We start from the raw sequence: 24,838 nt of genomic DNA, 5'->3' as shown, positions 1-24,838 counted from the left end.
GCAGCGGCAGCGGCGCAATCGCCGCACGACCGCATAGGACGTACCGGCCGAGTCGCGCGTCATTCTCGTGCAGCAGTGCACATTGACCGGATCTCGTCGTCGCCGTCGTAGTCGTCGTTGTCGTTCTCGTTGTCGTTTGCCGCATAACGCATTTCCGGGAAGAAAAGAAAACTAAAACTCATCACCAAACGATATAATTTACATATATTATTTATTCGATAAGAATCGTGAACTCCAAACAGTCGTCGATCAAAATTTAAAGTTTTCCCTCCCAGTCTCCCGCGAAGATTGTTACACACGCACACGAACCGTACACGTATATACTTGGAGCGGCATATAGCGCACAGCGAATATCGTTGTGCAACGAACCGACCGACCCGTGCAAGTACACCTGCACGCACGCACGCGAGTGTCCGGTGACCCGAGTGCACGCCCGCTGCATCAGGACATCAGAGTCCGCGGCCGAGGAGACATCCAATATTTTATACATCTACTGACGACGACGACCAGTGAAAAGTGATACGCGAATCATGTCGTCATCGAGTGAGTAAAACTACCACCTTGCAATTATTAAACGTTATGTTATATTTTAGTAATACGTGCATAATATACAGGGTGTGTCTATAATATGTATTGAATACTAGCTGGTAACTGGTATACAGTAGGTGTGTTTACTCCCGTGCAGTCCCGTGAAATGGTTTGGCGTAGGTATCTAGATACTGTGAAACTGTAGTAATTATGGATTGCTGTATAATGTCGATAGAGGCTGGTTGTGATGTGTAACTCAAAATATACGATTTTGATTTGACGTTTTTTAACGTAAAATTTCCAGACTCACCCTGTATATTATCCAGTACAGAGGACCTCGTATAACATGTATTTTTATACTTCATATTTATATAGCATTATTATTGCGTACAAGTTTTCGACTTGCACGCCGAAGACGGTGACTTTTTCTCTATCTCTAGCTATGTTTTCTTTGTTTCGTTGTTTCGTTGTTTCGTTCTCGGGGTGACGACTGGACCGCGACCGCGTGTTTTCTTACAGTCACGCCCGTCGTTGGTGGTAGATTTTCAGCCCTGCAATCACATCTTCAATTTCTGTGTGGATGTGAATGTTCCTAACCCGACAACCCGTACATCATTATCATTATACGATAATATCAATCGAACTAAAATTTTAAACGGTAACGTTTATAGTGTACGACATCATTTTAACGTATTTTTTTAGTAAAATGCATTTTCGAAACAACGAAAAGATCATTCGTCGAATATCGTTCATATTTGTTAATAAGATCGTGAACAACAACAACGTAACACGGCAATGCAATCAATTGCAATTTTTTAATATAAATTCGCCGTTTTTGCGCAACTAAAAGTTCATATAAGCTGAAAGCAATAAAACGATTTAAAAATAAATTAGTGCCTCGTTATGTAACTTATTTAATTTTTTTAAAACTTACATCCCCCTTCCAACACAAACCCCGTTGACTACCGTGTTGTTGAATGATACAGCAATCACAGTGATATAGCTATTATAGTCATGACGATTTTTCTAGTTTCTCACTTATACATCTATATATATATATCGTAGCAGTGGTCTGCTCTATTATTACATCAACGACTGCGCAGTTATAACTACGCATAATACTCAACTCTAGATTTTTAGTTGCGCGCTTTTTTGCTTTTGAATTTTGATTCCATTGATCTCGTATTCTTCTAGCTTTCGTCATATGTATAAAGATCGTCATGTGGTGTTAAATCTCAAAGTACATATAATTCAATGTGATCGAAATAATCTACATTTTTGATAGTGATGATATTTTGACCAGCTACAGCCACTACTCAAATGTTTCGTTTAGCTTATCATTAATATTTAACCGAAACGGAATTACCTGTTTGCCATAGATTATTATTATGCCAAAAGGTGTCCCTCAGATAAAACTTTGAAATATATATATATTATATATATGATATACCAATTACGCCAAATTATAATTATATCACTTTTATATATTTTCCACATTTAACACTGTAGATATTCAATTATATCGTTATATCGTTGAAATCATAGTAAACATTTAACTAGTATTACTATAATTAAAGTTGTACAATTCGATTGCGAGTTTTTGATATACGTATAAAAAAAGTTAATATATAATGCCGAGTAACAAAATAAATAAAGTACAAATTATATTTGTTGTACAGCTTTTATTTTTCAATAATGGTATTATAACACACAATTATAATTTATTTCTTCACAACTGTTAAAGTAAAAGGAACATACTCAAAGAGACAGTTAGTTTTTATAAACAATTCTCAATCTGTAACTTATAAAAAAAGTATAATATGTAATTTTGATTACCTACATTATTGTTACGTATGTAGAAATGTAAATGCTATGTCAAAATTATTTTAAATTATGGTATATTTTCTCTTATTTTTAACTTGGTTTCAAATAATTACGTTGACAAAAAATTAATATATTTCTATTATATCCATCATAAAGTGAAGAATTTTTTGGTGAGATAAATGAAAGTTTAATTACAATTTTGAGTTTTAACTTGTCGATAATACATTTTTTTTAAATAACTTATCAATAATACATATCACATTAAAAAATTATAATAAGATCCAGTACCTATAGGAATTGAAACGTATTAATATTTATTAGGTATACTAAATCAGATACTAATTCAGTAATGCCCTAAAATGGTACTTTACAGTATAAAAAAACTTAGATAAAGAAAGTTGAAACTATTTATATTCAAGACACTATTATATTATTAATGATTAAATAACATATTTTTTCATAAGCCAGTCACAACAGGTTAATGTTTATTATAAATGAATAAAAGGTAATAAGTAATAACTATAACCAATTGGCATGATAACTTTTGTGCAAACGCGTGTAAATTATATGGGTAATTAAGGTGATTTTAAAATAAATTGTTTAAAGTAGAATAATATATTATTTATTTTACAATTTGTTTAGTTTGATAAATTATAAATGGGTTTCTTAAAACAAAATTATACATAATTAATTAGTTTCCATTGATTTTAAATAAAGTTTGATTTGAATGTCGACCATAATTACACAACAATCGTAATTTAAACGATCTTGAGTGCACGTACTTACTCAAATTAATACTGAACTTGTTTAATAAATTTGGTAATACTGAATAAGTGAACTTGATGATTGAATATAAGCCATACTCGCTTAGTGATGCGATTAGTAGTTACGACCTTAATTTATTTAAAGGCCAATTATATACTTTAATACTCACAGTATCATCTCTCTTATTCTAAAGTTACATTAAGATTACGTACTCCAAAGTTCATAATTAAAAGTAATTCATTAGCATCATATTATATATTAAGTTACTAAATATTTTTATATACGATAAACATAATTTAATATTTAAATATTTTGTTCACTTTCATTAATAAGTTAAAAAATAAATATTTATAAATTATACAATATACATAGAATGATTTTAATATTTACAAGCTATAAATATATTACTTTTAAGTATGCTAATAATTTTGAATGAAATACTTACTTAAACATGTTTAAAAACAATCGAAAAAATAATACTCGTTAATCTCATCGACTGATAACAAAATATAAGTAGATAATATACCTATTATGTCTATTAGCCATATACCTATAATAATAGGCATATCTTAAACTTTTCCAAAACTAATTTTCTTACGCAATGAATACCCGTGAACTATTTGATAACTAACGTTCAAAATAATATAAAATATTATATTGATTCATTATCAGTATTTTATAATAGCAACTGTCTTCAGTAAAATTATATTATTATTTTATAATAGGTAGTAAATTTGTACAGTCCTATGCTGTTAAAATGTTCTTGCGTTAGTAAATTTTAACTCTGATAACTACGAATAAACATTTAGATTAATTGTTTAAAAGAACTTTTATACATATATATATATGTATATATTTGAATAGCTAGGTTTATAATAATTTACTATTTACCTGAAGGTCTTTAGATATAATATATATTTATATTTTTTAATGGCTCAAACGTCTTATCATGTTATTTTTAGATTCAAAGTCAAATGCCGGAATATATAATATTATAATTTAATTTTTAAATTATGATTGGTTACAGTTTAGTACACTCGTTTCGATGTAGATAATTCAAAAATTGACCTAGGTTGACCCTATCATGTATTTAAAGAAATTGCAATTTGTACAATTGAATTAAAATAAAATACTAATTATTATTATTATTATTGGTTAAAATACATCTTTGGCTTCATAGGCCGATATTATTTTTACGTTTACATATTATTATATAATAATTATGAATTAAATCCTATAGGTACTTTATGTAAAATTTAACGTATTCAATGTACCTAATTCAAAATTATTTAAAAGTTATTTCTCAATTAAATTTAATTATTTACATTTAATGTAACTATTACATTAAAAAAAACCGGTAATTTTGCTCTTCTCTGCCGGTAGTAGGTGTCGAGTGAACCCCGTCATTGAATAGTATTTCTAAGGTATTTTATTATGTATTTATGTGGCTTATAAATTATAATTGTTTATTTTTCTATTATTACTACGGCAGGTTGAACTAACTAACTGGCTTTAGCCAAAAATAAATCTTACGTATTTTATAGTTATTGTTTATATTATTTCACATAATAGTTGTTATAAACTAAATCAATACTAACATACCATAAAAAAAAATGAAAATATTTAACGTGTAAATAAGTTTATGGTATTAATAACTTAAAAGTTAAAATATATCTCAATATTTTAAACATTTAATTTTCAAATCACAAATAGTATCAAGTCTCTAATAATAATATTTTTGATAAACAACAATAAAATTAAAAAAATGATTACCTATTTTTCCTTAACTTGAAATGTCTAAATTTTATAGTTTTTTTTACACTGACTCTGCACGAATAAAAATGTTATAGGTCTATTAATCGAAAACAAGTTTTTTGAAAATTACATAATAGACATTTTTTACTTTTGACTCTTTAAAGTAAAGTATCAACCAGATCAATTTTCTTATAGAAATTACATAGTTGATAACAAATTGAAGATTGATACATTTTTACTGCTTCAAAGGTAGATGATAGAAATAAAAAAAATATGGTAAAACTATACTACAGTTATCAATGCTTCATAGTTCACTCACAATGTAAAATCTAAAATAATTTTATTTGTTGGTTTATTTATTTATTTGTCTATTTATTTCAATTTTTTTTAGTGTGGAAATTATACAGTATAACTAAACATTTTTAATAAATATAAACTACAATTATGGGTTTCAAAAATAAAATAAAAACGCTTGCCAAGTTAGAGATCTGCATAGAAACTTTCTTGATTTTCAATTTTTAGAAATGTATTAATTTTATGCAATATGTATGTATAATGTACTTTATTTTCATTTTCATTTAGTGAGATAGATCTCCGAAACCAGAGAGCGGATTTTGTTGTTTGAGGTCTTGATAGATTCTCATTAGCTAGGAGAAGTGCGGTGAAGATATTCAGAACATTATCTTTTATAGTTAATTCACTACAGAGCTTCATAGCGTTTTTTTATGTTTTTCAGCTTTATAGCTTTATAGTGAGTTAAAGATTGAAGATAAAGTTCTGAAAATCTTCACTGATGCACTTCTCCTAGCCAATGTAAGTCTAACAAGAACCCAAATAACAAATCCGTTCTCCAGTTTCGGTAATCTACCACGCTAAATGAAAATCTAGCAAAAAATAACTATTTTTTTTAACTGTGAGAAATTATTTTTTAGAATTAATTTTTTTTGAAAATTTTTAATCTCACATTTTGTATCTACTTGATAATCTCTTTTTAATGAGCTATCAGCCAAATTTTTAGCTACTTATAATAGTTTTGGAGAAAGTTTAAAAAAATAGACATTTTGGGACTGTTCACGCTGACGTTTTTGTAGATTCAAATCGTTTACTGCTTGGGTGTGATATCGGATCCCTCTCATTAATATTTTTTGTTAAAGCTAGTTTAATTATCCACCTTCTCATTATAACTGAGTTACATTTTTATCATTTTCCTATTTAACAAAAATTCATACTTCTTTCATTTCAATTATTACCATATTTACTTGATTAAAAATCAATAAAGTAAAAACATCATATATTATACTATTTTTATTGTTCGCACTATAAAATATTCGATTACTTAAACTAACAAAAATAACGACAATTTTTTAATTTATCATTCTAACTACAAATATTATTAGTATACAAACATTACTATGTAATAGTTATTAACATTAGCAATAGGTATTTTAGTTTACATAGGGCGTAGTAGTAAGACGACTTATCATATTATGTTTGAACTATTTACATATTTTTATACCCAGAACTAATTTTGTTTCATTTGTTCGGTACATTCCAAATTAATTAGAATCACAAAATTATTGATTATATCATTATTTAATACGTACTTTGACATACTAGTATACGACATACTACGATATTATACATAATTTCATTGATCAGAATAATATAATATTATAGTAAGTTATTGAAGCAACAATTAATTGAGCTCATAAATTGTACTGAGTCAATTCTAAAAGTGTATGTAGTTGTTAATGATTGATAAATCTAAAAAAAAAAAGTTGCACACACCTATATAAAATATGTATGTATATAAATAACGTTAACCTAATAAATAAACAATTATTAAAAATGCACAACTTTTAAAATTTAGATTGCCGATTACAATCTTTTAGTATTCTATTATTAATTATGTTTTTGTAATTTTTAATTGCCTAATGTATACTATACTGTATACTATTTATATGATAATGATGTATTATATTCCGCATTTGGATTACGATTACTTATAACTTATAAATTATAGATTATACCCATGTGTAGCTCAACTAATCGATAGTTCGTGTAGTTGAATCAGTAATATATTGGCTAAAGCAACAAGCATTGGAACGATTCCAAAACTTAAATTTACTTAAAAAAAGTTGTGTCATCTTAATCTCAACTCTTTTACGAATAATAAAAATATATTTATTAATAGTTATAATTGTGTGCACATATGTATTTAAAAAAAGTTTAGTGACAAATATATAAAATATATAGGAATAACAACAAATTTCCCGTTTATCATATTGATACAGATTTACAAAACTATTACAAGAAATTGTATTGATTATTTATTATCAAAAATAACATTGAATAAATAATAAGGTTTATCGAATATTATTGTATTATTGACATTAAAAAATTGAATGAAAAAAAATATGTGGCCGCATTCATCAAAATAGTTGATAAACAAATCACTCAGTTTATTTGAATAAGTCGTGTGGGATTTTAAATGTGAAAGTCCATTTGAACTTGATGATTAAACACGAACTGGAAAATTCCAAAAAATGTGCCCAAAATTCATGAACATAATGTCTGTAATGGACATAAAACGATCGAACAATGAGCTGCTATGTTGGTACACTGGTTTTACTAATTTGGTATATAATTGTTGAATCCCAAATTTGAAGTATAGCCACAATGAAATGCCAAGTTTAATTTCTTGGTTAAATGGTAACCAGTTAAACAACCTGAAAATTAAAAAGGAATACACACCATTGTATGTTGAAATGAGTTTATTGTTAGCTATTTTTTTTAGACTATTCTATTTTCGAACAAGTTGATTTCAATTAGAGCAGCTTTACAAATAAGTTATAAAATATATGATTATTGTAAATTTACCAGGCAGAGCAAATTCAATTTGAAATAAAATAAAATACATGGCCATACTTGTCGGTAATATATTCTACGACTGTAAAGAATCCAATCGTAGACCAGTAATCCATTAATGACGAACGTTCTTTACGATCTTCAATGATTATGGTATTGTAAACCATATATATAGATATAACTATTTTAAAAGTAACTATAATAAGACGACCGAATTCGATCATATTTAAATTTAAACTCTAAAAAAAAAAAAAGGTTTACATTGAATTGTTTACTAAATTACTGTCGACCAAAGGTAGCAACTTGAATTATAATAACGTGTATGGGAAAATTTCTAAGTATAAATAACTATAATCACTATGGATTTCATAGTCAATAGTATTTAATTTATTAGTTAATGAAATTTAAATATTTACCAATAGTATACCATATTATGTTAAAAAATATTTATTTTAAGTTTTAAAATGATTAATTAATATAATATGGTTCCCTTACAATAAAATATAATACCTACATTATTGTTTAATAACTAACCATGGTTATTCTGTAACAAGTTAATATGCCATACTATTAATTTGTATTGATAAATTAGCATATTGATTATAAAACACACGTGTCAGTAAATCAAAATAATCGGTAAACAAACCAGTAAACTAAAGCAGCATCAATCATTTGTAGCATTGATCTAATCATTAATCAGACTTCAAACAATGACGTTTAGGGATACTTGTGTTAAACTGGAAGTAATAACGTAAAGCAATTACTTATTTTCTTTTGATTAATATTAATTTACGTATGATGATTTGTAAATAGTTGATTTTCTAATTTAGTGGGTATATAAAAACATATTATTTGTGATTTTATATAAACTGAACCTACAAATTTTAAAATTATAATAATTTAATTTGAATGATGTATTTATAGCTCTTATTAATAGATAAAATTGTACTATATATTGATGGGTTTCTTTTTAGTAAATCAATGACTGAGTTATTATGTCAGTATCTATTGCTTATTATTTCGACTTAACAAATGTTTCATAATTTGTTACGTTCGACAAATAATAATAAATATTTCTTTTTCTAGGCGATATTTATTTTAAATAATTGTATTCTTCTTTTTTTTGTATATTTGTATAGTTGTATGTATTTTTAAAATGCATATATGTATACTATCTATACTATGAAATATTCAAGATTTGCTACCTATGTACGTTATATACCTAACATTTTTTTTTTATTGATTTTTCGATTATTTTCAGACAATGCATGGGTGACATTAGCCACGAACGATTCTTACTCCTTGGGAGCGTTGGTCCTGGCGCATTCATTGAAAGCCGTTAGAACAGTGCACAAATTGGCCATATTAATTACACCTGGCGTAACGGCGCCTATGAAGTACGATTGAATATACGAAACGCAATGCATAACATTAATTTCTGCTCCACTTATCTTCTTTTTTATTCGTGTAAATTCTAAACAATTTTATTTTTAATTGTTATGTAGACTACAGATCGAAGCCGTATTCGATGAAGTCAAAGTGGTGGACGTATTGGATTCCAAGGATCAGACACACTTGGCCCTGATGTGTCGCCCCGAACTAGGAGTGACTTTCACCAAACTGCATTGCTGGACGTTTACCGGCTACGATAAATGCGTGTTCCTCGATGCAGACACTTTGGTATAAGCAATAATTTTCTTATTAAATTTTAATATATCGTATTCACGATGTATGTGCGTACGATAAAATAAAGAAGTTTGTTGGTATCAATATTACGTCTATAGGTAGATGCTAGATTTTCTTACGGGATACCGAATAATGTATTATTATTATTCCCTTTATTATTTATTATACTCGTCGATATCTATAATATTATTAATTATATATATTTACGTTATAAATTATAATAATTATAGTTGAAGTACTCCATATTAGCTCCAAAAACAACAATACATTTCCTCGATCAATTATCATAAATATTTTTAAGTAAACAATATTATTAATAATAATATATGTACATTTTAAATTATTAATCAATTAATTATAAGAATACTTTAAATACTTTTTTAATATTAAGCTCAACTATTTCATTTTAAGTTTGAATTTAGGTATAATTTAAGACTAAATTGTTGGTCTAACAATAACTATTACTATAATATGTAATTATTCGATTTTCCAACCGTTATCTTATAATATTTTCATCTTAAAAATATAAATAACAAACACAGTAATTCCACATAAATTCCCTGTCCATTTCATTATTACATTGAGATTCAATTACATAACTACTTCTCGTGTCCTAATTGTAAAATATTTTTATCACATGAATTAGGTATGAATTGTATATGTATACTATATTAGATATGTACCAAAATGGTAACACCATTCATTCACTCGTATTTTTATTGATCATATTTCGTGAGAAATTTGAATTTTGCCAAATTTTTATCAAGTTATATGATGATACTTATTATTTAAAATACATAGTATATATTTATTAATAATAGTCAATACACATTAGTGTTTTGATTCTAAATAAAAATTTAGCCTTCCCTCCCTCTACATTTTTATATATAAAGCACCCTGGTATGTTAGTTTGTGATGGTGGCTGTAACGTTGTTGTACGGAGTTCAACATTATGGCGACAACATCCTTTTTAGCTATTTTAACTCCGTAAGAAAAATGTCATCTGTTTTTTTTCTATCGTATATAAGTATAAACAATATTTTTATAACAAAATATTATCTCGCCTATAAGTCTACGTATATAGCTGGTTACTAGTACGTTACTACCAAGAAATTATGATATTAAAATTTTAAAAAGAGGGATGCGACCGTTTTATACATGTACATGTTTATTTATAAAATACTGGTAATTATAATTTTCTTTGATATATCTAATATTGTCTAATCAGTGGCAAATTTTAGTTTAGTTTATTATGCGTAGTTACGAAAATGTATATTTATTCAGCACAGTTATTTATTAGTATTTTTAGACTCGTGCCAACGTCGGAGCACTTGAGACATTTTGTATTTGGGGTCGTTCCAAAGAATTTTAGGTTCTCTGCGCATTTACACGGTTCTAATATTTAAATGTGTGAATCACTTACATTAATGTACTGAAACTGAAGTATAATGTAAAATCGGAGATTACAAAAATACTGCTTAATGTTATTTTTGAATATACATTGTAACAGTGCTACTTATATAGGCTAATTATGTATTGCTTAATAAAACATTTTCCGACAATCCTACCATGTAAGCTAGAGCTATGTAGTATTTCGTAATAAGTCAAATATACAAATTAGGTTTTAAAACAAATTATTTTGTGTTTGCATTAACAATGTACCTGTAAGTATTCTATCGATACAAACAATTTAAAATCTCAAATATTCTTAAAAGCAATGCGATAATTATAAAAAATGATTATTAACTTTTTTTCGGCACTTGGGATATTACAAATTATAATGTATTTTATTTTAATGAGTATTACACATTTTCACTTTGACAAACTACTCATAGTACTTAGTACTCAATAATATATAATATATCTATACGTTGTAATGTATCAACAAAATGAGTATAAAGAAAAATAAAAGCGTAAATATTGTAAGTATATCGATTTCTGTTATAATAATATATTATTCGTTATTATGTATATGCATAATGTATATAATATATTGTGTTTATGTATTATGTATAATTGTATAATACATAACTATATAGGCAATAAAAATAAAAACTCATTTTTAAAAATTATATTGCAAGAAAACAATACTTCCCGAAGTAAAACAAACATAATATAATTCAATGATTACAAAGTTCACTTTGATTGTAATAAAAACAATTTTTAGCCGGACTTTGAACAGAAAACTACTTTAGGTAATGCGTCATTGTACGTCATATTTTATCAAATTAATTGTATGTAAAAGGTGTTGCAAAACTGTGATGAACTATTTGAACGTGAAGAATTATCGGCTGCTCCGGATCCAGGGTGGCCAGATTGCTTCAACTCTGGTGTCTTTGTGTATAAACCTTCTCAGGACACATTCGGCCAGCTATTAGAATTTGCAAGGACTAGAGGATCATTCGATGGTAAAGTGTATTTTATTATAACAGTTATTATGCATTGAATACGATTGCATCTTTTTTTTAGGAGGAGACCAAGGGCTGTTAAATATGTTTTTCAAAGAATGGTCTAACACAGATATTTCAAAACATTTATCATTTACCTACAATGTAGTTTGGTCATCTACGTATTCATATTTACCGGCACTAAAACAGTAGGAAATCAATGCGATCTTCTTTGTTTAAAAATGTAATATAACCAAAAAAAATTCTCAGGTTTGGTCAAAATATGAAGATCGTCCACTTTATATCTTCTAGCAAACCTTGGCTTCAGTCATTTAATACTGAGACTAGACTTGTAACTTCAACCCACGGAGGGTCTGGATTACAAGAATTATTGCAACTTTGGTGGGATTTGTTCTGTCGGCATGTCCATCCTGGACTTTCCACCGAAATGGTAACATATTACTTATGTATTACTAAATTCGTCAATTTATAAGGTTTACCTTTACATTTTGGGATCGAATACCTATGTACTAAAATCATTGTTTTAACTGTTTGCTTAAACTAACTTGTGTTGTGTAAAGCTCAAATAGGAATATTCAAAAGATCCAGTGTTACAACTACTCGAAAATGGTATGTAAAGTGATTAAACGCTTTACTAGATATTAGTCTTAACATTTAGTTTTTAAATTTTACATGCATACACTCATCCTTAATAACTGCTGCTGGGGCTTTCTGTTGATGGTTATTTGGCTTTTTGCATGCGATCATTTAGTTTTATATGGTGTATTTTTTTAATGATTTATTTTCACATGTTCTATAATTTTACACAAGTAACTTGCACCGTTTTGTTTTGTTTTTGCTTTTTTACACAGATAGAAAGTCGCCTCAGTAGCCGTTATTCCTATGATTTTCATCCCAAATCCCAAAATAACAATTATGCGTGTGATAATTATACTCCTTATAATAAAAATCATTGCACTCCTGATAATAATTATACTTTTAATAGCAATACTTCAAATAATAATTATTTTCCTACTCATGATCCTCCAAAAGAGGAACATTATGATTTTATTGACCCTTGGGATGAGTATTTGGTTGAAAAAGTTGAGCAAACAAATTATGAGATTGAAAAAGAAAATGTTGATGGTGATAGACATTTGGTGGAAGTATACTCGAATAACCATTGTGAACAGGAAGTGGTAAATAATTATTGTATAAATAACTTCCATACGGAAGAGCAAACAAGAGACTGTAGTTTTCAGAATAATCTAGTGGAAGAATTTAATACATTTGGAAATGATGAGCAGAATAGAGAACATTGTGAAGAAGTTAGAGAATTCAATGAGCAAAAGCAAGTGCAAATGCCAGAGCCAGATCGGTCAATAAGTGATAAACAAAATCCTGCATGTTCTGATGATATTCCCAATAACCCTATCTCCAGTCTGAGTGTAATTAACTGTCGTCCTGATTCTCCGACACATTGCGAGGTACCTAAGGACCAGATTTGTCACATAGATGTAAGTATTGTATAATTATTAAGTGTACATAATCGTATAATTTAATATATCGTTACATGTATAAAATATAATAATACGTACTTATACAATCAATTTTAGAAATATTCTAATTTCAATGTATGTACTTTTAATGTATACATTTTTCCAGGGTGGTTTGGCTGGACAATTCGCAAGGGTTTCATTGGGTGAAAAAACCATTGAACAAAAAGCTTTAGAAGATTTTCTTCGACGCCAATCTTGGGAACAAGGAAACATGGATTATTTAGGCAAGGACAGTTTTTCTAATATATGGTCTAAGATAAATGAAACTCTTGGAAATACTCCAGAAGTTAATATTGAGACTGTTGCTGTAAAAACATCTATACCACCAGAAGTTGTGCACACTGAAGAACCAAAGCCATTGAAATCTGCTTTGAAAAAAACATCAACTACTATTCCACCAGTGAGTTCTGAGATTGAAATCGATAGTAGTGATTCGGCTGTTAAACAACTGGAAAAGCTTGACCTGTCCAAGGATATTTTGAAAGAGTTAAAGACACCCGATACTCCTACTGTTACTGCACCAACACCTCCGACTACACCCGCATCCGTAGCTCAAGAAATAGTAAAACCAGTAGTAGTACCAGTAGAAGTACCTGTAGAATCTGTGAAAGAAACAATTAAATCTGATGTGCTTATTAAAGAGTCTCAAGAGTCAGCGGAGTTAAAATCGACTAAGCCAGAAGCGGAACTTGCAAAAGAACTGCCGATATCTGAAGCGTGTACTTTAAAATCAGTAGAACAAGAATTACCGATACCGGAACCAGTGGATCCTATAAAAGAAACACCATCTTCTGTTACCGATACAGAGCCAATAGTTGAAGAAAGTTCTAAATCACCTGTACCCAAAGCGGATGAGCCAGTAAAAAGCGTATCTCAATCTGTTGAAACAGCTCAAGCAACCCAAACCTCTGTTGATAATTCCACACCTTTAGTCTCAAATGATCCACCAGTAGCCCCAAAACGTACTAATAAAGGATCGCAGAGTGTTTCTAAAAACGCTAAATCTCCTGAGAAAAAATAAAACTATTATGAAACAATATTATAATCAATCCATATATTATTATGTACACGTTTTGTTTTGTTCCTCAGATTAATATAGTTTTATTGATTTTCTTTTTTATTAACAAAAAATAGGCTAAACTAATTAATGGACAATCGGAGCCAATAATTGTTTTAGGTTAAATTCTTGCACACTTTAATTCTTATTTATATGCGATTTTCATTAAAATATTTTATTAAACCAATTCACGCGAAATAGTAATTAACTATTTGATTATAATAATATTTTAATAGATGAATGGATTTATATTTTTAAAATATGTGAATACTTCTGTTGTTATATCAATGTTTGGTTGCCTATACGTGTTATTTTCAAGGAAAAAAAATAAATTTTCTCCTGAGTATAATATTATATTTATTAATATTGTTGTAATTTATTTATAATATATTAAATCACCCCATGTTTTTTTTTTTTAGTTATTTTGAGTAGATAATTTTAAAATTTATCTATTGATTTAATTTGTGTATAATCCAATTCGCCAATAAGTAAAAATGTGATATTCATTAATTAATTGTCATAATTTTTCTAATCATAAGTTAAATTAATTATAGTGAAAATATATCGACTAAAATAATAAAAATAATCTTGAATAAAATATAAAATAGGATCGTTCTTGTTGTGTCGTTACATCGATGAATCACATTATAAAAATTATCTGATTTAATTAACACATGACTAAGAAATAATTGAATGATAATATTATATTATAAATATGATTATTCTGATTATATTTGAACCAAATTAAGTTCCCAATAATTGATAATTTTCACCAAATGCTATGTTCTATGTTATATTACCAAATACTAAATAAAAATTTTACTATAATCTCAATCAAATGAGAATATAGATAGAATTCAGAAACAATAAATAGCATGTAGCATTAATTACATTTTATTATTTAAGACACGTATTTTTTATTTATAAATGTCATATTAAACTGCAGAACTCTTTACTTTAATTTATAAAAATTAATAAAATACACAATTATTTTACTTGTTTATATACAATAATAATATTGATAATATTATATATTTCAACTTTCAAGCATATATTTATATGTTAATATATACTCAGAATAATAAATAATTTTATTTATTTATTTTATGGACCGATCCATTTGATAAAAGAAAAATATATGTACAATTTAATAAAATAATAACAAAGACAACAATTATTTTACAAACAAAAATATTATATTATAACATATAGTATGTACAGTGTCTCGTGAGGATTTACCCATTGCAATATCTCCTGAAATAATGGATATAATGAGATATCATTATTTCATCTTATTTACGAGACTCGCGGGAACAAGAACTACTAATTTCACATTTTAATTTTAATTTAATGTTTTGGTAAAAAAAGTTAAAAAATTGTTTTATTAAATTAGGAATATTGAAAAAATCTAAGATAGCCATTTTGTAAAGTTTATTTTTCTGAAAATTTTGACGTTTCAATATTTCATTTTCAAAAGTTTCATGATTTTTAATATTTTTTCTAGTTTCGAGAAAAATTGTGAATTATATAGTACCATATAAATTACAGTGTTATCAAACTCGTGCCCATAAAATAATACGAAAAATTAAAAATATTCTCAAAATTAAAACAATATTAAAAATCACGATACTAATGAAAATAAAATGTTGAAACGTCAATTTTTAAGAAAAATAAACAATAAAAATGGCATAATTATTTTTGAAAATAATGAAATAAAAAAATATTTTTTTTAACTTTTTTACCAAAAAATTGAATTAAATTAAAATATAAAATACTTGCAGTCCTTGTTCTTTCGAGTCTTTAAAAAAACAATAGAATTTAGATATCTTCATTACTTTAATAGATATTGCAGTGGGTAAATCCTCACGAGACACTGTATATATATATATTATGTATACACTTATATATAATTATATAATGTTACAATAATATTTAAGTTGGTGTTACATTGTTTACATGGTGATCTATTGCAAATAACTTTTGATTAAACCATTAGAAAATCAAAAACATTGCTACCTACTCTAAAATCTAGATGAATGGGTTGATACGAGAACAATTAATCCAGTGTTTCTTATTAAAAATTCTACAAAATTAGATAAAAATAATAATATTAATCATCGATTACACAATGCAAAGGTTAGTACATTATGTTCCAATTTTATTTTTAGTTAATCACATATTCATGTACTGCAAATATTGGTAAGATCAAACTCCTAACTTTAATATCAATTTGTATTTTGACATTAAAATAATTAAATTTATTTTAGATTTGTACAAATTTATACTTCATATATTTATATATAATTTAAAATGTTGAATTGATTTGTGTTAGAGGTAATTAACTTTAATATGCATTATATATAATATATAATTATATGTCTACTAACTCCTTTTTTAATCAAAATAAATGTGAGAAATATCCTTAGATAATGGTGATTTTAAAAATAGAAAAATGATAAACTGCCTTGTAATGTTTTTGATTAAATCATTTAAATATTAATTTGTATTTTATTATATATGCTGTATTTTTTAATTTAAAAAAAATAATTTGAAAAATGAATTGCTATTAACAAAAAGATACGTTACAATCGTGTAAGACAATAGTAGGTACTTTAAAAAATTATATATATATATACTTTACAATTTTAGTCAATTTAATGTACCATCTACACATTTGTCAATATATATTATTACCTATAAACCCAAAGAATTTATTTAAAGACAATAATTGATAAATCGACTTTTAGGACGGTCGTATACTCGTATAACAACAGTTTTGGAAAATATACTAATTGAATTACATTTTTAATTAATTGGTTAATTATTTTATTTACCCTTTTTAACTTATAGATTTATTACTCACTTGAATTATTAATAAAAAAGAATATTATCGATTATTCAAAAAACTAATTTCAGGATTATTTCAAACTAATTACGCTTTTTCACAGATAGCTAATTTAGCCTAAGTATATCTATTATCAACACGTTTTTGTTTGTTAATTATTCATTATTATACATTGTATCTATTATACACATTTTATTATACCTACTATCCCAAATTATATGTTTTACAATTAGATAAATGTTTTTTTAAGTATAATTAATAAATAATAATCTGTTCATAAATATACTTTCTTTAAATGATCTGTAAGTGTTTTTTTTTTTTTAATTAATATTAATTATTCTTTAACAATCTACACTTCTACAGTTTGCACACAATCTTAGTACTTACCCTTATTGAATAGTTTTAACTAATGTATTTTTATATAGTAAAATTAATGTTTATTTTAAAAAAACCCTCATGAACGTACCTATATATAAATGAGTATTAGTCGTAGCCCGTAGTTAATCAATTTTCAGTTAAATTTGTAAAAATGCTTTAAAAATATCAATCCAAGTGGCTATAATAATATAATCACAGTAAAACAATATAACCTATATAATTTATATTATATTTCCATAAAATTGTACACGTTTGATCAATAAATTTAATAATTTATAATATTTTGATAATTATTCTATTAGTAATTGTTAGATACATAAATAATTATTATGTAGGTAACTGCTTACTATAAGAATAATAGTTTAATATTACATCAACGTGTAATATTCATATTTCTAGGTAAATGTATATCTCGATATCGCGTTAGCTCATATAATACAATTTGTAAACTTTTTATCATTGTTAAATATTAATACTTGTGACAAATAGAATTTATAAGACGTAAAATAATTTATAATAATTTATATTTAGTACCTACTTATCTGTTTTCAATTTTACATAATAATCATGATGTCATTATTTCATTAGTTTCGACATTATATGATAAATCGCTAAGAATAATATACCGAGAATAATATGTAAGTAGGTTTATTGGTACACCTATTCCATATTATTGAAAAGCTTAAAAAATATATTATTTTCTTGTTGGGTATTTTTTTTCACTATTTCCATAGCTCATCTGAAAATTTACCCACTTGCCCTGGTCGTCGAGGTCTTGTGAAAATTCTTATTAATATTCATCCGGTAGTTTATCAGTATAGCCGGATACACTTGCAAAAAGTGAACAAACCAAGTGGGTTAATAACTTCCTACTTAGTCTACTTCCTGTATTATGTAGATGCACTATACGTGCAGTTTTTATTTTTAGTCAATTAAATTTGGAAAACAATACATAATTATGGGTAGGTAGGTTTACTGCAATATTATTTAGTATTATAATACAGTATGTGTATGAAAAGATAACCGTTATTGTTGATTGTAAGTTAGTTCACGTCGAAGTGCATTATTTCAATAACTCAGTGACTATATGTATTATATATAATTATTTTTCTAAGTATAGGTAAATATGTATGTATCTGCAGGAAAATAAACCCTCAATTATATATACAGTAAAATTATTTATAAAACATATTAATATACATGGATATTTTTGGTTTTTTACTTATTTGAAACTATTAAACTTTATAAATGTATTCAACAAGTATTTACCAATTACTAATTTACACAGTATTATTGTCTTTCATAAAACATTGATTTTGTAAATAAACTACGGCTATGATAAACCAAAATTCCAATCCATGTGCAGAAGAATATCTAACTACACGTGATAATAATAAGAACAAAAAATTCTTTGTGAATTTATTAGTTGTCAAATGTAAAACTAAAAGGGCAACTTTCTTAAAAAAAAAAAAAAAATACTCAATAGGTAGATACTCTGGAAAATTATTTTTTATTGCTGTTTTAGAACTGACAGAAAGACCTCTGATCTTTTAGAATCCCAATACAGCAGAATTATCTGCATTTCCTTATTTGCATTACTGATCAAATTGTTACGTGTAATAGAATTTTGTAAATATATATATATATATAGGTACAAGAGTATATAACTGTAGCGTATCACTTAAAACGTAATCTTCGAAGAGTGTTATACGGCAACCCGTGTTATATTATTCAACAGTATTTTGTTTTAGATTTTAAGCGAAGCCCACGCAATGTATAATAGGTACAATACGATTGTTTTTAACGGAATTAGTATTAATCGTTACATGTTATACTTAAAAAAACAATAATCCTAGAGACTTACCTAAGTCTTTTTTAACGTGTGTGGTATGTATATAATATAATATCATCTATATATTTGTATTATTAAAATAGACATCATATTATTATATTAATTTTTATACTACCTACCAATCTATCACGCCACAACGGTAATAACTGAGTAAATATTCATAAAATCATAAATATTCAATGGTTTAAAATTTCAACATTGTATATCATCGGCATATTTCACTTTACCAAATATACCGAAATACCTACGCCTATATATAGTAATATATAATAAGTATATCTTACAGTTATTCATTTCTAGTGTACAATGAAGTAAAATACAAAACCCTTCCCAAAAAACTGATACACCCACGACCTTAAGTGTGAATATTATTTGTAGAATGTGTATACCTATATATATATATTACCTATATATTCAAAATAATATGATACTATATAGGTACAAACCTATCTATACATCTCGAGGGTAATACGCGTGTATAGGAATGAGCCACGATATATAGACTATAGAGGTACCTAACGCAAAGAAACTTGATGTTTGTTGGGTCTAAGGATTACCAGATTACTCATATGTATGTATAAATAATATTATATCGCTTACGTTTACAGGTGATATATTATATTACTTATAATGTTTGTTCAACAAATTTCACACAGCGCCTTAAAAACGTTTCGAGATTCTTTATTTCAGTGCAAGTACCGGCTATTGTAATAGCATGGAACATAAAATCCAATTCGTTTAGGTACATACTTAATAATTAATAATCAATATATAAAGTCCGAGTCTGCACCGTTTTAGCTTTTCTCGACATAAGTGCACACGGGAGGCAAAACGATAACTTACTATATATAACTATACAATATTATACAATTTATTTTTTAGGTACTATATGAGCATAATAATTGTCTACGTCCGTTATTGTTAACTTTGATCGCCGATCGTCCTGTTCTTAAACGAAGGTTAATTTTCGAATAATCGTGTAAAACGCTGATTACTGCTGCAGTGCGTGTCAATCAACGGTCGCGGGAAACGAGCCCGCGTGGCTAGATGACTTAGATGAACTGTATTATAAGAGTTCTAACAAGGATCTACGAAACAAAATTATATAGAGAGTTAGGTTAGGACGGTTAGGTTTGAGTTTCTACTTATTAAGTTTCTTTATATAAATTGCCATTATGTTCGATTTTATAAGTTATTATCAAAGATAATAATTGTACATTTTTAAAAGGAAAAAGGAAATATAGACTGGACAATATTCCTACAAAATATATTAGTAAATCCTTTGGAAAATTTTTTGTAAGCTATCTATGCAGTAAGTTTACCTATTCTTTAAGTATACATGAATTGACAATACAAAAGTATTGTTAAACAAATTGTACATAAATTGGTTGTTTTCGCTATAAGTTTAAATCATTTATTTTTTTGGTTAATATTCTCTTTTACTTTTGTATTAATATATATACTACATATTTTAATGTTTATAATATGATTCTAATTTGCTTTCGCGATAATTATTATTATTGTATCATCACTCTTTTTAGAGATCTAACACAATAGAGGTTTTAACTTAATATAGAGATAGACGACCATCGTGTTGACTATACATTGTAATATCGAATTTCGTTAATCGTGATGATTTTATTAATAAAACATATATATATTTATATTATTAATTATAAGTTTGGATTATACTGGTATGGAATATAATATTTATGCTACATATTATGGTAGGACGTAATCGATATCAATGCGTACAATAATATGACCGGAGATCATTGTCCGGCGACGGGATATGCAGCCGTACATAGGTAGGAGGTACCCATACATAATACACAATATTATATAAAGTAATAAATATTGCGTACGGATAAAATATAATTATATACACGGACGCGCGTGTGTCGGGCATAATATTTAACGGATCCATTACGGACGGGCGAAAATAGAAATAGAAAAAAAAAATGGTCTCGAAGTCTTCCGAATGGGACCGCCGCACGCGTACAGATCGACAGTACAAAACTGCGTACACTGCACGCGCGCGGGTAAAAAAACACCAAATAAATGAAGTGCAATGACGTAATTTATATTGTATACGTTTAACAAGTGCAGCAGCAGTACGCGGCTCGTGTAATTGGACGAAATCCGCCGCCGCCCGTTGTTTATGAATGACCTCTCTTTAGCGTTGCCGTCGTGGTCGCTGTACGCGGCGGCTGGACGGTGTGAATCGCACGCGCGCGCCCCACACCGGTGTAGTGCCGCCGGACGGCCGGGCCGATGAATCGCCGCGCACCGGCTACGGATGAACCGTCGTTTTACACTGTACGGCGCGCGCGGACCGAGCCGCCCTACACCGGGGCAGTGCGTCCAAAACGGCGGCGGCCCGACGGCATGAGCGGCGCGGGCCGCGTGCCGGTATGCGGTTACACTGCGCCCGACGTGTCGAGGAGTCCCCACCGCTTAGACGACAGCCGCGGCGGCCCCCGCTTGTGCGGTGCGTGCGTGCGGATCGCGCTGATACTAGTTGCGCTAGCCAGTTGCCACTCGCCAGACAGTTTTGGAGTGAACGCGTTTGTGTTCGGTCCGTCCGAGCCCGTTCGGTAAATGCGCGTTTGTTGTGACGTCGTCGAGAATTATAATAGAAACGTATATTATTCCGAAATCGTCATCGCACTTGCAATAGAAATTCATTCGTTCGAGTCGCGACCGGACAGCCGACGGTAAAATAAATGGTATATAGTACTTTAATATCATAGCGGTGACTGCTGGTGGAAAACGGACGTAGTGTAGAGAAGAGGAGAAGGCGTTTTTGTTATTGTTGGTTGTTGTTGTTTTGTTGTTGTTTGTTGTTGTTGTTGTTATTATTATTATTATTATTATTGTATCACTGTGTCGTCGTAATATAATATCGTAATTATTGCTGCCACCAATTATATTATAATACGCTGCAATAATATATAATATTCCTCCGTCGCCGGTATATACCTGTGCACCGGAAACACCATTACACCTTGATGTGCACCAGCGGCGGCTACAGCTGATCGACCTAACAAGACCACCCGCGCACCGAAGACGTCAACATGTCCGGTTTACAGCAGCAGCAACAGGAACAGCACCAACAGGTCAGCATCAAAATGGAACCGACGGGACCGAGCAGCCCTACGCCGGCGGTCAACAGCAACCTGGTGGTCCGGGTGGACCAGAACTCGGAGACGGACTTGCAGGCGCTGTTCGACACGGTGCTGAAGCCGGACGGCAAGAAGCCGCTCCAGTTGCCGTTGCGCATGCGCCAGCTGCCCAAGTCGTTCTTCAACCCGCCGTCCACTGGCTCCAAGTCGCCATCCATATCGCACAGTCGCGAAAACTCGGGAGACTCGGCGTTCGGCACTACGGCCGCGGGACAGTCGTGTACGGGCGGACCGGTGCCGATGCACTCGCGCGCGCACAGTTCGCCCGCCTCGTTGCAGCAGACGTATGCCGTCGGCGCGGCTAAGCAACAGCAGCAGCAGCAACAGCACGCCAAGCAGCGCAGCTACGACGTGTCCAGCGCCATCGACGAGCTGGGACCGCTGCCGCAGGGATGGGAACAGGCCCGGACACCCGAAGGACAGATTTACTATTTGAAGTGAGTACACCGCACCGTTTCTATACAGTCTCGCTTTACTGCGCCTCCGACCAACCCCCCCCCCCCCCGTCCCCGCTCAGCCGCTCCTGCGCGGTGCCTCTGACACCGTAGCCACCGGACGATTCCGCTTTTACCGGCTCAGTCGTTCCCGTTCCCCGTATAAAGAGCGTTTCCCCGCCGTCGAGACGCGGTTATTTTGGCGACCGCGGTGTCCAGACGCGCGACGCCGCCGGTCTATATTTAAACGGGCGCGCCAGACTAGCGTCGTCGCGCGACCCACGGCCGAACCCTTTTCTTTTGCGCGTTAACATCGCGTACGATATATTGAGTGTGTGTATGTGTATTATTGTATGTAGGTGTTTATGTTTTGTATAGTCATCGCCGTCGTCGTGATGATCATGATGTGCAAGGGTGCAATTTCACGGTGTAAAAACCGGGGGCACTTTTGAGAACTTTTTTCCGGTTATATTCTTGAGATTATACACACAATAGCACCAATCCCCCCCCCCCCCCACAATAAGCCACAATTTGATTTTCATACATAATTACGTATTAATTAATGGTTTTGTTTGCTGTTAAAAACTAATTGACCACGAGTGTGCCGATTTCAGAACTTGGGGTACACAACGTACACCCGAACCACTCCTTAAAATTGCCCCCATAATTATATTATATATGACGTAAACTGGTCTGACGTTGCGTATCATCGTATCAGCTGATGATCACTAGTGCAGACAATATATTATACTGCACAATATATACAATTTAATAATGTATATAAGAGTATACACAGGTATGAACGTACGGGTGAGAGACTTGTTTTCGCGATATCGGTATACCTATACCGTCAAGTCGTAGTAGAAGGGGTACAGATTTCGTACTGCACAATCCGTTAATGCAGTGTATTGCGTTTGTTTAACCATAATATAAACATAATCATATATACCAATATAAGTACAACGGGAGGGAGTCGTCCATAATTTACGCTGTCGCCGAGGAATACTGCTGCAGGTGTAGGTACGCGACGAACCGATTCCGGGTAACACCCCGACAAAGCGGTGCAAATCGCGTATCGCTTAGTTATTTACATTTCAAACCGATCAAACCGTTGGGGTTGGCAGTATCGGCGACGGTGTGAACTTGAAACGAGATGTAGGGACGGACCTCCGCGCTCCGTAGGTACGTGTCGAGTTTTATGTATTATTTGATTATTTCAATAATTTAGACCAACAGCAATATAATTATAACGTAGTTGCTACGTTGGTATGTAGGTGTATTAAAATGGATGGTATACCTGCAGTGAAGCACGTCGGTACTCGTATCCTTTAAAAAAATATTTCAACTCCGATTTCAATAACGTAGTCGTAAAAGTGTATAACATATAAAAAAAATTCGTTGATCGTACACAAATTTTTCACTACTTCGCAGTATTTTTTATATCTGAGCGAAACACAACTTATGACTGTATGTGTCAACAGTCTAATACTTTGTAATGCGTTATCGTTGAACTATCAGCTGTAAAATAAATAATAATAATTGTTGTTAATAATATAAAACAGAAAACTTGATAATGTTTATCTGTATGTATTTAAAGTTTAATCGTAATTATACACGACTCAAATCAATTTAAAAAATATTTCGACTCGTTCTATGATTCTATGAATTACCAATATCGATAAATATAGATATTTGTATGCTTATGTTCGGCGCGG

The 24,838-nt window shown here is 29.8% G+C and overlaps 3 protein-coding genes across 4 annotated transcripts in view; 2 read left to right on the top strand and 1 right to left on the bottom strand.

The window, feature by feature from the left end:
• On the top strand, window positions 1-14,793 carry LOC132919532 (glycogenin-1). 2 transcript variants are annotated; one of them, XM_060981208.1, is made up of 8 exons: window positions 1-543; window positions 9,002-9,137; window positions 9,246-9,420; window positions 11,672-11,834; window positions 11,896-12,022; window positions 12,084-12,264; window positions 12,686-13,330; window positions 13,479-14,793. In XM_060981208.1, the coding sequence occupies exons 1-8, from the start codon at window positions 531-533 to the stop codon at window positions 14,391-14,393; spliced, it is 2,355 nt and encodes a 784-aa protein (XP_060837191.1). In that variant the 5' UTR covers window positions 1-530; the 3' UTR covers window positions 14,394-14,793. The 2 variants fall into 2 exon arrangements, with proteins under 2 accessions (XP_060837191.1, XP_060837192.1); XM_060981209.1 differs by lacking the exon at window positions 12,686-13,330 and having other exon boundaries at window positions 5-543.
• LOC132921652 (uncharacterized) lies at window positions 7,391-7,964 on the bottom strand. Its single transcript, XM_060984795.1, has 2 exons — window positions 7,801-7,964; window positions 7,391-7,601 (listed from the first exon to the last, which is right to left on the bottom strand). Exons 1-2 carry the CDS (start codon window positions 7,962-7,964, stop codon window positions 7,391-7,393), a joined length of 375 nt encoding a protein of 124 aa, XP_060840778.1.
• A 7,231-nt stretch (window positions 14,794-22,024) lies between the features above and the next one.
• LOC132919461 (transcriptional coactivator YAP1) overlaps window positions 22,025-24,838 on the top strand; it is a 36,899-nt gene continuing 34,085 nt past the window's right edge. Inside the window, exon 1 of the mRNA XM_060981096.1 lies at window positions 22,025-23,126. Within this exon, the coding sequence (XP_060837079.1) occupies window positions 22,582-23,126 (545 nt within the window). The 5' untranslated portion in view covers window positions 22,025-22,581. The remainder of the gene's footprint in view (window positions 23,127-24,838) is intronic.

This window comes from Rhopalosiphum padi, chromosome 2, assembly GCF_020882245.1.
Source record: "Rhopalosiphum padi isolate XX-2018 chromosome 2, ASM2088224v1, whole genome shotgun sequence".
Taxonomy (NCBI): Eukaryota; Metazoa; Arthropoda; class Insecta; order Hemiptera; family Aphididae; genus Rhopalosiphum; species Rhopalosiphum padi.
The sequence above is the reverse complement of the archived record's forward strand: the minus strand, read 5'-3'. Positions and strand labels throughout refer to the sequence as shown.

Coding starts and splice junctions, on each gene's coding strand:
- LOC132919532 (XM_060981208.1), top strand. Junction 11,835..11,895: donor GACTAGAGGATCATTCGATG/GTAAAGTGTATT, acceptor TCTTTTTTTTAG/GAGGAGACCAAGGGCTGTTA. Junction 13,331..13,478: donor ACCAGATTTGTCACATAGAT/GTAAGTATTGTA, acceptor ACATTTTTCCAG/GGTGGTTTGGCTGGACAATT.
- LOC132921652 (XM_060984795.1), bottom strand. CDS start 7,964: ATGATCGAATTCGGTCGTCTTATTATAGTTACTTTTAAAATAGTTATA. Junction 7,602..7,800: donor GTAGAATATATTACCGACAA/GTATGGCCATGT, acceptor TTTAATTTTCAG/GTTGTTTAACTGGTTACCAT.